This window comes from Centrocercus urophasianus, unplaced genomic scaffold, assembly GCF_019232065.1.
Source record: "Centrocercus urophasianus isolate 14NV4802_14NV808 unplaced genomic scaffold, USGS_Curo_1.0 seq_10, whole genome shotgun sequence".
Classification (NCBI taxonomy): Eukaryota; Metazoa; Chordata; class Aves; order Galliformes; family Phasianidae; genus Centrocercus; species Centrocercus urophasianus.
The window spans coordinates 92,733,749-92,747,548 of NW_024884142.1; the positions used below are offsets into that span (position 1 = coordinate 92,733,749).

A 13,800-nucleotide genomic window follows, 5' to 3' on the forward strand; every position below is an offset into this window, starting at 1 on the left:
TGAATTGAAAAATAGTATCTATTCACAAAGTCATTTCTCCCAGTAAATATTTCAGAGCATTTCTGAGGGTGGGAAAATTTCCTAAAAAGTGGATGTGTCAGTCTCTTCAGTGATTTAAGTAATCTCAAGTGGAAAATGAGGATCCTGAATCTCCTCTCAAGAGGATGCTGGTGCATCCTTGGTGATTGGCATGACACTGATGTAGATATTATCTACATAGCCAAGAAGAGAATCCAGCCCTGGAGATTTTAATCAGAAGCGAACTGAAAGAAAAAAGGGAGAGGAGAATCCTCCTGTTCTTTTAGCACAGAAGTAGGAAAGGTTTCTAATGTGAGGCTTATAAATATATTGAAGAAAGAATGCATAAAATATTTTTTATCAGTCTGTGAATCATGTTACAGTTCATTTCTTGTGAATAAGAAGAAAGTGCATGCATTGGTATGTACTTATTTGCTGCCCAGAAACTGGTCAGCAAATTTACTGTTGATAAAGTTCAATAAGTTTTTTTTTAAATATTTTCCTTTTTAATGTCATGCTTCCAATACTGACATGATAGTAAAATTACTATTCCTTGGTGTTGAGGCTCTGACTCTTTCAACAGATAAAAAAGCTCATAGCACCCTGAGCTAGAATTCTGCTCTGGTAGCATTTAATATCTAGATGAAGCTAAGCAAAAGAGAAAAAGACTGTCAATCTTTACATGAGATGACCTAACAGTGTAGAGCTTAAAGATGAGGTGCACAATACTATAGGAATTAGTCTGTCCAAAAATGAATACAAATCTGTAGATTTAATGTTCCCGTGAGGTTTGCACAGCTGGTGTGTAACACTTGCTGCCTCCACACATTCAGATCATCATCATCTTATTGAACAGACCTTGCAAATTAACAATCCATTCTGCACAGCTGAAGCGGGATGGAAACAGTTGTGTTAACTAAAACAAAAGCTCTCGTTATAAGAGGAGATTCAAAACAAGCATATTTTGTTTTATATTAAAACTAATTTTTATCACTATCCAAAAAACAAACCAAACTGAATGGGAAGCATTAAGATGGTACGTGCCATCAAGGCTTGCCCTCAATGAATTAGAAAACAGCAGTAAGGGAAGAGGAAACTCACTGTGCTATCAAAGGTCTCATATTTACTATTAGTTCCTAGGGGTTCTAAGGGACCTCTGGAGATCATTTAGTGCAACTCCTCTGCTAAAGCAGTTGCCTAGAAGGTTGTACAAGAAAGCGTCTAGGTGGGTTTTGACTATCTCCTGAGAAGGAGACTCTACAACCCCACTGGACAACTTGTTCCAGTGTTCTTCAGCCCTCGTGTTCATATAGAACTTTCTATATTCCAGTTTCTGTCCACTGCCCCTTGTTTTGTTGCTTGGAACCACTGAAAACAGCCTTGTCACACCCACTTGACTCCCACCCTCTAGATATTTATAAGCACTGATAAGATCCTCTCTCAATTGAATTTCTTCTACAGGCTAAACACCCCCAGGTCTCTTAGCCTTTCCTTATAAGGAAGATGCTCTAGGCCCCCATAATCTTTGTTGCCCTCTGCTGGACTCTCTCTAGAAGTTCCCTGTCTTTCTTGAACTTGGAAGACCACTACCAGACACTGCATTCCAGATGTGCTCTCACCAAGTCAGAGTAGAATGGGAGGATCACCTCTCTTGACCTGCTCAATGAATGGCAGCACAGCCCTCTGGTGTGTCACCCACTCCTCCCAGCTTTGAATCATCAGAAAACTTGCTGAAGGTGCATTCTATCCCTTCATCCAGATTGCTGAAGTTGTTGAAGAAGACCAGAGCCACTAACAATCCCTATGGAACTATCTACAGACCTCTATCTAGACTATGTGCCATTGATCACTATCCTCTGAGCTCTGCCAGGCAGCCAGTTCTAAATTTACCCCACTCTTCTCTCATCTATCCCACAGCTCCTTAGCTTACTTATGAGGATGTTGTGGGAGACAGTGTCTAACACCTTGCTGAAGTCAAGGTACAAGTCTCCTCTCGTCTACCCAGCTGATCACGGTAGCACAGAAGGCTAACAGATTGGTCAAGCATTATTATTATCGCCCTTTGATGAATCCATATTGATTTCTTCTCTTCCACTTACTCAGTGATAATATCCAGAATAAGCTGCTCCAGTACCTTTCCAGGGACAGAAATGAGGCTGACTGACCTGTAGTTTCCTGGGTCCTCCTTCTTGCTCTTTTTGAAGACTGTAGTGATGTTAGCTATTGTCCAGACTTCAGGAACCTCTCTGTTCTCCATGACCTATCTGAGATGATAGACAGTGGCTTGATAATCTCTTCTGCCATCTTCCTCAGCATCCGTGTGTGCATTCTCTTGGAGCCCATGAATTTGTGTGCACTGAGTTTTCCTAGGTGATCTCTGACAATATCCTCCTCGACCAAGAGCAAGTTTTTCTTTCCCTAGACTCTCTCTCTCTCTCTCTTATCTCCAGGATCTGGGATTCCTGAGGGTCAATCTTAGCAGAAAATATTGAAGCAAAGTAAGTGAACTAAGCATTATTATTTTTTTCTACTTTACAGATACATAGCATCACTGATCTTAAGTTATGACTCTCAGGACAGTGCTAAGTCTTGATGAAATTCCAGCTTCCTAACAGTTTTGTGGGTTTTGCTGTGATAACTTTATATTTTAGATAGCCTTTAACTCAGAGCTCCCCATTCTGAAAGCAGCTAGTTGATATGAAGGGGTTTCCTGATTGCCTCGGAGCTTTTAAGTCATTTGATCTTGTGTTCAGTCTCCTTGGTTTGTTCTTGGAACATCTGTTTCCAAAATAGCTGGCACAGTAAGGTTTAGGAGGATTGAGTATCTAATCACATCATGTCTGTTCTCCATGATTTTAAGCACTCACAGGTCATCTCTGATTAAATTAACACAGTTTCTTCTTTCCTTTTTGTGTCATTCTCTAGAATACTAAATAATTATAGGAAAAACAGCAAACAGTACATACTAGTTGATTCTGACAACTTTCTTTTCTATTATCAGAAAATAATATAACAGTTATATTATTTTATCTCAATCTTTCTTATTTTAGTAGGCAATGTATTTTTTTTTTTTTCCCCTCATGTTACCTTGTAACAACATTTTTTAATGCTGGACTTCTTTAATTGTCTAAATCATGTTTATTTTTTATAAAGATCTGGTGAGTCTTTTGTGCACAGACTAATAATCAAGATACAGGAAATAACTGTAAGCTATCCTACCCCCACTGCTCCCAAACAATTTAAAAAAAAAAAAAAAAAGGCACAAAAACCAACAACAAAAAACAAAGCACGTTCCCCTGTGAAAAACTTTCTGACATGAAGTCTTTCATCAGGCTGGTGAGAAATAAGAATTGATGTCCTTCACAGAAAAAAAAAACAAAAACATTTATATTGAGGACATACAGAACGTGTGGTTAGAAATGGTCAAACCTGAAAATGTATGCTAATTTGTTCTGTCTAATGATTTTCACTAGAAGAATTAGTAACTTTTTCTTCCCTTTCCCTTTCCCTTTCATTTTCCCCTTAAACCATTTTTGTCAAAACTTGTAGTGTGAAAGCCTGGCACTATCAGTGAACATACCACACATCACTTTTGCTTCCAGTGTGCTTACACAGTTATATTTGGAAGTATTTGTCCTTCCATGGACCATACTGGCTGGAACTCTTAGAGCAAACAAGACCTGTGATATAGACTGTTTTGACAAACTATATTGTCTTAAGTATTGACATAAAGCAAAATAATTCTCATTCTTATGTTAATTATTATATTGATTAAACATAATAAACAGTAGCATTGGAGATATTATTTATGTGTAGGAGGACAGTACACCTTTGCTGTAGGTAAGTATCTCAGTTTTACTGAGTGAAGTTGAAGTACAGAGAAGCTAAATTATTTGTCCAAGATCTTATGGCAGACTTGGCAGTCAAAATTAGAATCTGCTCACCTGGAGCTGTAGGTGGTTGTATCTTACCTGCAATTGTTGGTACAGAGCATTGACTTCAGGGCTAGGATAGGAAACAACTGCAAGAGGGAAATGGTACACTGCACTGAATTTTCCAGTCTGGGATTTGCACAAGGAAAATGTACTTAGTGCTTGTTAACATTCATAGATTTGTAATTATATTATTTTTTTCCCTCTTCTTCTTTATTTGGTCAATTGAGTAAATAAGTGCTGAAGTTTATCCTTCCTGTGGCTTGAGATGTTGCCTGATGCCTGCTCCATTTTTTTTTTCCTCCTTCTGTGGATTGATATGTCCTCAGGATTGCACCTTTTTCAAATCAAGACTAGATATCCTGTGTAGTCCTCATTATCTGGCACTTCACCAGTTTCTAACCTAAGAATTTTGGGGTGTGTTAAAGAATGTAGGAGACAGATGGAGGCAGCTAAAAGGTCTCTAACATAGTAGCAGTAGGCAAGCCATCAGATACGCATAAGACAGCTTGCGTTCAAATAAGTGTATTTTGTTATTCAGTTACTGATTTAGGTCATACAGAATGGCTGTTGCTGTATGGTACTTCTGGGCCTGCTGAAGCACCTGGCAGTGGCCACTGTCTGGCTTTGAGCAAGGAAAGTTGCATGCTTGCTGCCACTTCCACCATAGCCCATCTCCATCTGAGAGCCAATTCCAAAGGCTCTGTTGGGGAACCAAGCCACAGCACTTGATCATCCTGCTTTATGTTTCAGAAGACGTTAGAGACTTTGCTTTCTAGGAACTGCCATGCTCCCTGTGAGCAGCAGTGTCGTCTCTGCTCCCATTCTTGCTACCAGTACGGGGGCTGGGAGAAGATGACTTGTGGCTGGTTGCTCGGGGACCTAACAGGCCATGACTGCACTGCTGTGCCTGCAACACTCGCTGGGAGCACTTTCTGCAATGTCTGAAGCTGACAGTTACTTGCTTGTCTCAGGGGTTTTTAAATCCTACCCTCAATATGCCAAGTCCAGTCTCGCTTCTCAGGTTGAGGCTGTCGCCATGTCTATACACACGTTTTTGAGTCTCTCAGACCTCAGCCATCACAATTGTGAAGCAGTCTGCTCTCAAGCAAACCATGTATGATGGTCACATCCTCCATCCTAATTCTTGAAGGCTTCATTTTGCTGACTGGATGATAATCACCACTGGTAGTAGCAATCTCAATAGGTTTATGCACAAAGTATCCTGAAGCACTTATCTCAAGGGATGACAGACAGACATGACCTTTTAAGAAGCTGTTTACCTGGCTAGTTTTTACTAGCTTTACTAGGCTTTGATGTATATTGCGTAGTATGGACCCAGTCTGGCAAGTGTTTATTTACAGGTGATTTTACCCACCTGTTTGTTAAAAGAGCAATTGTGTTTCCTTTAGAAGCACCAAAATATCCCTTACAAAGAAAGACATTGAGTTTTTCACTTGTTGTTTATGCTTCTCAGTAATAATTTTAATATGTAATTTTTCCATGTCGTGCTGAGTGGATATACGTTTACCATCTTCTGTTGGGGCAATATCAATAAATAGCGCATTAACTTCTTTAATAACTGATTTTCTATCTTATGTTTTCAGAGGCAACAATATTAAGCTATGATGGAAGTATGTTTATGAAAATACAGCTCCCTGTTGTGATGCACACAGAGGCAGAAGATGTTTCTTTACGGTTCAGGTCTCAGCGAGCTTATGGCATTTTAATGGCAACAACTTCCAGGGAGTCTGCTGATACCCTCCGGTTGGAGTTGGATGCAGGACGAGTAAAACTAACGGTCAACCTAGGTAACAAACTCTTCCTTCAAGAAGTTAGCATTTTCTTTACATTTTTATTTTTGCTTGCAAACATTTACGAAACAGCCTGTTTTAACATTAAAAGTAAACTGAAGCAATATATAAACACATGTCAGCGCAACATTTGCATATGCACACACGCACACAAATGTGTCCTTTTTTTTTTTTTTTTTTTTTTTGCATTTTTGTGTTCTTTATATAGTCTTAACACACTCCATCACGATATTTTTGTACTATTGTGTGTTCTAAAAAGAGAAGACTAGTTCATCAGTGGCTCTTTTAGACTAAAATACTTCATTGTGGAAGATTGGTCTCCGTCCTCAACTTCTCCACAGTGTGAGTTGCACAATTTAAACAGATAAGCAGAAGCAACATGTATGTAGGTCAGTTCAGTTTTATATCCACCAACTAATATACAACATACATATGTACCAAAGAATATCTAGTTTTAACAAGGAAAATGTTTCATTTAAGTATGTTTTCCACTGATGGATTGCTTGGTCTCCTTTTTTTAGCCATCCAATCTATGGTAAACCCATCTTCTCTTTTTTAAACAATTCTGTGGTGATATTTCTGTAGTATCGAACAATAACACAACCCTTCAATGCCCAAAGACTGCGGCCCTCAGCAAACAGCCATGTGAACACAAGAGGCACAAACCCTTTTACAGAAGAAAAACAAAGAAAAAAAATATATTGGTTTTGTGGTTGGAATATGGATAAAATGTTAGGTTACCATTTCCTCTAGTTAATTAGTAAGAATATGAATAATGATGAAATCAGAGTGCTTTTGGTGCGCTTTCAAGTGCAAGTCAGGATTCGAAGGAGTACACTTAGGAAAGGTGCACGTTCAGTGAAGTCAGCACGTTCTGTGGAGAGATCTTTTGACAGAGCAGTGTAGCTATAACCCCGTTATTAAGTAACCGCAGATAAGACGATTCCTAGGAAGCATGCAAAACCCCACCTTCCCTTCGGCTTCACAAACCAATCGCGCCGGCTGCGCGCTGTCCCGACGCCCTGCTCTGGCAGCGCGGTGTCCCCGCGTCCTCCTCTCCCGCAGCGCCCCCTAGTGTCGCGCCGGGCTCCTGCGGCGAGCAGAGCGGCAGCGGTGGCTTCTGTAGCAGGGGGTGTGCGGCGGTTGCTCCTTGGCTGTTTGCGACCACTTTTCTGATGCGGTTGACGACACATGGCAAACTCAGCTATATGGCAACAAAATCTAGGTTTGATGGTGTATCTGTTCCTCAAAGGTATAAAGTGGGAGTAGATGTACAAACCAAGTAGGCTGATGTAGATGTTTATTTTTTTAATGCGATAATAAAGGCAACCAACACAGTACAGGTTAGGTCATTTTCTTTATATAAAAAACAGCCCACTTCTTTCAATTTTTGCCTGCTTAAATAGTTGAAGAAATCCATGTATTAATAATATAATTTCTTCTTGCCCTTCCCACCATCTCACCTTTTTTCCTCCTTTATTATTTTTATTATTATTTTAAGGAAATAGTTCGAAAATAGTGTTCTCCAATTATCAGTTTACAGATGTGATCATTTTCTTCTTAATGTAGCTTTAAACGCAGTAACCTGCCATTTATTAATTCAATACGTTAAGAAAAAAGATGTGGAAAGCCCTATTTGTAGGCCTAGGAAATTGGCTTTTCAGTTTGCTATTCAGTTGTAGATCAGCCTTTGAGGTATACTATACAAGAGCAGTCCAAGGTGTCTGACTGAGGCTCGGCTTGCTCTATGACCCATTGTGACGGAGCACTTTCTAATTGCACTGAGAGAAATTACCTGTTCTTTCACAGATGGGGAAAAGGTTGCAGCCTGCCTCAATTAAGCATCTTTGACATTTAATCTGAATTTTTCACTTAGATTTGTCACCATGTAGCTTTGTTTGAAATTGGCCATTTTTACCCTATTTGTCGTTTCTATTTATAAAGATTTATCGCAGTATATCTGGGTTATAACAGTATGTAAAGACTGATGATATGGAGTGGCCATTTTTGCATGTGTCTGTCCCCGGAAGGGTGGACTGTGATTTTATTGGATGTCTGCAGCTATTACCTTGAAGGATAAATTTTCATTTTTCATCTATTCTTCCCCATCTAGACTGTATCAGGATTAACTGTAATTCCAGTAAGTGCCTATTCAAACTTTTTAAAATGTTATTCCACCATTATAAAATATGCAAACTAGATGAAAATGATTGTGGACAGTTTGCAAGTGCTTGATAATTTATTAATGAAATGTGATGATTAATTATCAATGTGTAAAAAGTCATCATATACTCTAGTGAGCATTTTGTGTCCTTCCTATGTAACTTCTAATTGGAATGTTAAGAAAGGAAGGATTCTACCGGCTGTAAATGTGCGCAGTAAATTCTACGTATATGGCACAATGCTTGTAGCACTGTATTCTCCTATCCAGCTACTTTATTGACAGTATCTTATCAAATTTCTAACATTTCTGATGAGCTGTCGTATCTTCTCCCTCTGGTCCTTTCCCTAGTTCTCTTGACATTTTGCCTCCAACCCATGGTGATAATGTAAGAACATAATTGTACACAGTACGAGAATTTTTATTTCATAATCTTCCTAGACAATTAACTGTATTAGCTGCCTGCTTGTGAAACAATTGGTTTTGCTAAGCTTTTTGAGAACACAGTATATTACAGTAAGGACATGATTAAGTCTGAGAATAACTGCACTTCTATGATGATTTTTTACACTCTAATCATGTAAGAAACTTTGAATTGAACATTTTTTTTCTGTGATGTGCATGTTTATGAAACAGAGGGAAACAATTGCCAGATGAATGGACTAAATTTTAACTTCTCTGATATTATTTGGATTAAGAGGCTATATTCTGAAAGGAGAAAAAGGACTGTGATTTTATTTTGAGTCTATGGAATTCCTGAATGGTGTCAACAAAAGTATTGATAGTAAGTATGGTAGATTTGAGTTTTGGGTTTTTTTTTCTTTCCCCTTCCAACAGGTTTTGTAGGGCAAGGATTGGCTTTATGCAAATAAAAACAAAACTAAACAATAAACTTAGCGGTTAGAATTTGTAGTGTAAATAGTTTCCCAAAAGTCATCAAAATAACCTCCCCTAATAGCTTTATAGTCCTCAAATTTAAATAGGGGTTGCACTAAATTGGATTGAAAAGAAAAATTCTTTTGGGGCAGGTTTTTCATCTCAACCATGCTTAAATCCAGACAGACTTTTCAGTACAGTAAATGTTTGCATGACCAAGGCACAAGGACAGTTTTGTTGTATAAAGGTTTAAAAAGTTGCAGTTCCTTTAAACTGTTCAGTTATAAAGATGAATATGTCCATTAATGTCCACTAAGATTATGACAACATTTCGTTGGTTTCAGTTGTAGGATTGTTATTTTTCTCTGGATCGAGTCCCAGTTAGAGGAAAAATTCAAAGTATAAAGCAAACAGCTTTTTAAACAGAGACTTAATGAGTAGACCTGCTGCTGCTAAATAATTTTTTTTCCATAGCAAAAGCAATAATTCTCATTTCTTAAATTCCTTAATAGAATCGGAGAATTCTTTTCAAAAGGGATAATGGGGGGGAAAAATGCTTGTACAGTCACAGCACAATAAATCAATAGATCAGTAGATGATTGGCTTTTATTTCTAAATCTCTTTTGAACAAAATGAGTTTTCATGAAAATAAATTAAAATGTTTTCCAGGATACATTTTCAAGTAAATTTTAGATCAAAAGAATGCCTGAAAATACGGAGTAAGTAATAAGCATCTCATTGGAGGATTGCAAAAAGCAGTGATACGTTTACTGCATTGAATTAGCAGTTATCATCTTGGTCTCTTACAAAAGCAGCGGAACTTCTCTATAAAGTATTTTTGGTATCAGATACTCATAAACTACCTTTCTTTACAGTTTGTTTATAGCTTTGTTGTTATTAGAAATGAACTTCCATGGTTAGTTCCATCTCCATTTATTGCTTGCGTACTGAACAGATTTCTGTGAGCTTTCTGTACCTGTCATGGTAAGTACTGCAATACTTTCTTACCAGCATTCGTTGCAGTTTTTTCACAAACAGGTAACGTTTCATAAGCAGTTTCTGTGCTTTAATTTTTGGTTATGAAGAATTATTGCGCTGAGCAGTCCTTAGGAGATGCTTTCTTGTTAGACAATGTACTGGATTTCAGTGGACCACATAATTCGTTTTAAAGCAACAGTATCCAGGACTTGAGCCTCTAATTTTGTTATAATCTACAATCATTCAATAATTCAAGCTCTTTGTGGGGTTCACTCAGTCCACTGAGAAGTGGATATGTATCAATCCTGTTTCTCACATTTAGAGAAGCTTTTTTCAGATTTTTGCCTTTCTGTTGCTTAAAAATCTTAATGTAATTTCACTGATGGGAATGAAATACCATTTATTATAAATACAGTGGCAATCATACAGCTAAGATCAGAGTGCAGCTTTCTGGTTTGAATTTGAAAGAAAAGCCTAAAATATCAATCAAAAACCAGTATTTTGTCCAAGAGACAAAAAGGAAGAACAAGCGCCTAGTTTCCTACAGTAATATGCATTACTAGTGAATAAGCATTGCACCTTCTTTTCTCCCTTGAGTGTAGCCTGAAAGCTATCTTTTGTTCACTGCAGATCAAGTGAGCAGCACTGTTGGCAGGTCAGAGCTCAGGTTGTGGCAGTGATTTGCTCTACACTTTGTCATGACTTCACCTTTAGCTAATGTCATGTGTTGCAGAAGAGGTGGCATTTTGTGGTCTTCCTTGTATGAAATAAAGACTTTTAAAAAAAATTTCAGAATGTTAATAATATCTCAAGATACTACTAAGCTAACATCTGTTTAAAAATATTGCAGAGACTGTTCATGCCATGACAGTTTTGAGGAACTGAGTAGCATAAGTCAAACTTTTTAATTTTCTGCTACATTAAAATAATGTTATCTTTATAAAACCTAGAAACACTCACAATTCCTTCAGATGTCAATTAGAAAATACCATTCCTGAAATGTTGATTTTGTTCACCCTGAAATCACTTTGGCATGTTCTTCAGACATTCAAGTTTGCAAAATAAAATTGTCAGTTAAACAAATGGAATAAATGGAGCTCTTAAACTGCATGTAGATTTATGTCAGTGTTTAGACCAACACTGCTAGGAAAATGTGTGGAAAACTACTGTATGGCTACTGTTGTTTCAGGTTTTGTTTATATGTAAGACAGAGGCGAGTGATGCTGGTTCAAATAGCACAAATCCTTCACATGTAGGGTTGCTTGGCATTAGGTGTTCTGTACAAATAACTCTTAAGTTGATTACTGTACAGCTCTCGTACACAAAACTAATGAGCTAATCTTTAAAAGCTACCTGCAGAGAAATGCTTGAAAGACCATAAATTTCTCCCTTGTTAAGAGAGAGGTAGTTTCTGTTCAACTTTGGGAGACAAATGTTGCATAATGCAATGCTAATTTAAATATTCAACACTTATTTAGATATTCAAATCTTAAGTGAATTCTATTACACCTAATACAATGCTCACTTTTCTCCTTTTTTACCCATGCTATTTTGAGATCTAATCCAACATGTATTTCATTATGTTCTGAAAATGCCATTTAAGTCATTTTCAATACAGCTCATAGATCTTGATCCTTTATAAATGACTCTAAGTTTCACATGGATTCAGGGTTGCATTGTTTCCATTATAATTTATGCTTTATAGTATGCAATTAAAAGAGCAGTGAGTTCAGATGTACTGAATCAATTTTTTTCCTTGTATGTTTTTAGAAACAGAATTTCATCCTATGAAATTTATGTGACATGCATAACAGATTTTGAATGACTAGTGAGCAAATGCAAGTATGCTGTATGTCCATATTTTCACTCCTGCTGCGTTAAGACCTGCTATCTTGACTTAACTATCATGCCCTGCTTTTCTAGTTCTAATGCTTCCAAAACTGTATCACCTGAAAATTTCTGGGCACCTGTAACTCTTGAGGCTTCCTATTTTTTTACGCACAATGCACATTTTTCACAAGAGTAACCATCTTTTGTAGATTTTTCTGCACTGATGTTCTGCATTTCTGAAAAATGTATCACCTATATCTCTGTGAATCAGCAGAACACAGCCAGGGGATTTATATTAATTGATATAGTAAATAATTTTAACTGCTGAGTGGCAAGGGACTGATTCTCATTTCTGGATCAGATGCTCTTTTTCCAATATGGAAAAAAATTGTGGTAAATTTTATTTTTTCCTATTGGATGCTGAAAAATTGTTCAAGTGATGGCATGCATATTGCATGGCAATTACAGTGCCTGTTCAATGCTACACAGCTTTTCTTCTGTAGGCTATGGGAGTAACCCCATCAATTTTCACTTTTACCCAAATGCAGGTCTGTTAGAAATGACTAAGAATGGCAGAAACAAAGCAGTGAGTACTTTGACAGCATACATGTATACTTCAGGGAAAGTCCCAACTTGCTTTGCTAGCTGGGTGTCTGCCTCTCCAAATTAGGAGAAATTTCCTGAGCTTTGAGGCCTTCCTCTCTGGTAAAGTGCCCCTTCTCTTGTTGAGTTTATTTGCACTCCTCCTTCTGTCTACATAGTAACAATCCATTCTCCATGTCCTTTATTTTTTTCTATTTTATTTTATTTTCTCACTATTTCATTTCTGTTTTTCCCTGCAGTCCTCTCTCATTTCTTTCATTTGTACCATCTTTTCTGTACTTGCATATTCTGCAGAAGTGCAAACTCCATATGAGTAAGTTATTCTGGAATACCTACCTTCTATTACTAAGCTTTTTTCTTGTAAAAACATCCTAAAAAACCAAAGCATGTCAAGGAGCTAAGTTAGATTATCCACAAATAACAGGAGAATTACTTGTTGAAAAGCCAACAACAGTGTTTAAGTGCAGCATATTTTCATGCTACACATAGGTTTGGTAAAGTGAGAAGTCTTTAAATGAACACCCTACAGCCTTTTGAGCTCTAATGCTTGTAAGAATGCTTTTGGTAGCAAAGTCCAGAGTCTTCAGCTGTGCTCTTGTGGGTATTGCAAATTCTACTTCGATCAACAAATCGCTGATAAAAATGCATTAACTTCTCACTCTCCGGTGACAAGAACGACTAGAATGTTATTTCTTCCTTTCTTGTTGTCTTTGGCAATAGAAATTCATTAAATTGATGCAATATTGTTGCTGCCTTTAAAATACACGATTTTGTAATTGGTCTGTTTACTTATACAATGCCTTCAAATTTTATCAGATGGTTTTTATCTTTGTTTGTCATTCAGTATTGCTGGCAGCCTGCTAAAATATGCAAAAGATCTTTACCAGAGAGGACATACAGCAAATCAATGGAGCACTTTCACTCTGAGTTCAGTCAGGTATTCTGCTCTGTTTGGGGCATGACAATACTTTGCAGATTAGAAGACATAAAAAGGAAGGCTATGTCTTCACTGGCCGGTCTCACTGGAGTACTTAGTTCCTCATCCTGAATCTTTACTAATCCCATCCTGTTTATGTTTCTGTCACTCTGTGTGAACTGAGGCTGAAAACAACCAGGCCAGGGAAAAAAAAACTTTGGAAACAAAGCTGCCTGTAAAACCACAATCGAGTGGAGTAGAACAGTTATGGGACAGCCCATAGTTTCCATGGGCAGATGTAGAACCCTGATCAGACAGAATCTTCCGATTCCTCATTCCAGGTGACTGTGCCATACAACTTATGCTATGTATGATATGGTTTACTTCCTGAAGATACAATGGTACAGCCAGTCCCCTTGTCCCATGATCTTTTTGCTTTTTGGAGTGAAGCAATGGCTGTTTCCTCTCACTTGTGAACTGATTATGCTTCCAGTCCGCTTGAAGGACAGCAATATAGCTTATGTCCATGCTGCTTAGAAAATCTTCATTTGTGCTTGTTTTTTCTTAGCCAGCAAAAGCGGAAATAGCTGTTGGTCTTTGGGCATATTGTCAATAAAATATAATTTCAGGTTCCTTTATTAGGAAATAGATGTTTTTCTTTCCATGTGTATG

General features: G+C 37.6%; 1 protein-coding gene across 2 annotated transcripts in view; it reads left to right on the top strand.

Annotated features, from left to right (window-relative positions):
- The window catches only part of NRXN1 (neurexin 1), a 425,606-nt gene that overhangs the window by 45,019 nt on the left and 366,787 nt on the right, over positions 1-13,800 (top strand). For both annotated transcript variants that reach the window (XM_042824415.1, XM_042824431.1), the window contains exon 5: positions 5,558-5,761. In XM_042824415.1, coding sequence (XP_042680349.1) covers positions 5,558-5,761 — 204 coding nt within the window. The remainder of the gene's footprint in view (positions 1-5,557; positions 5,762-13,800) is intronic.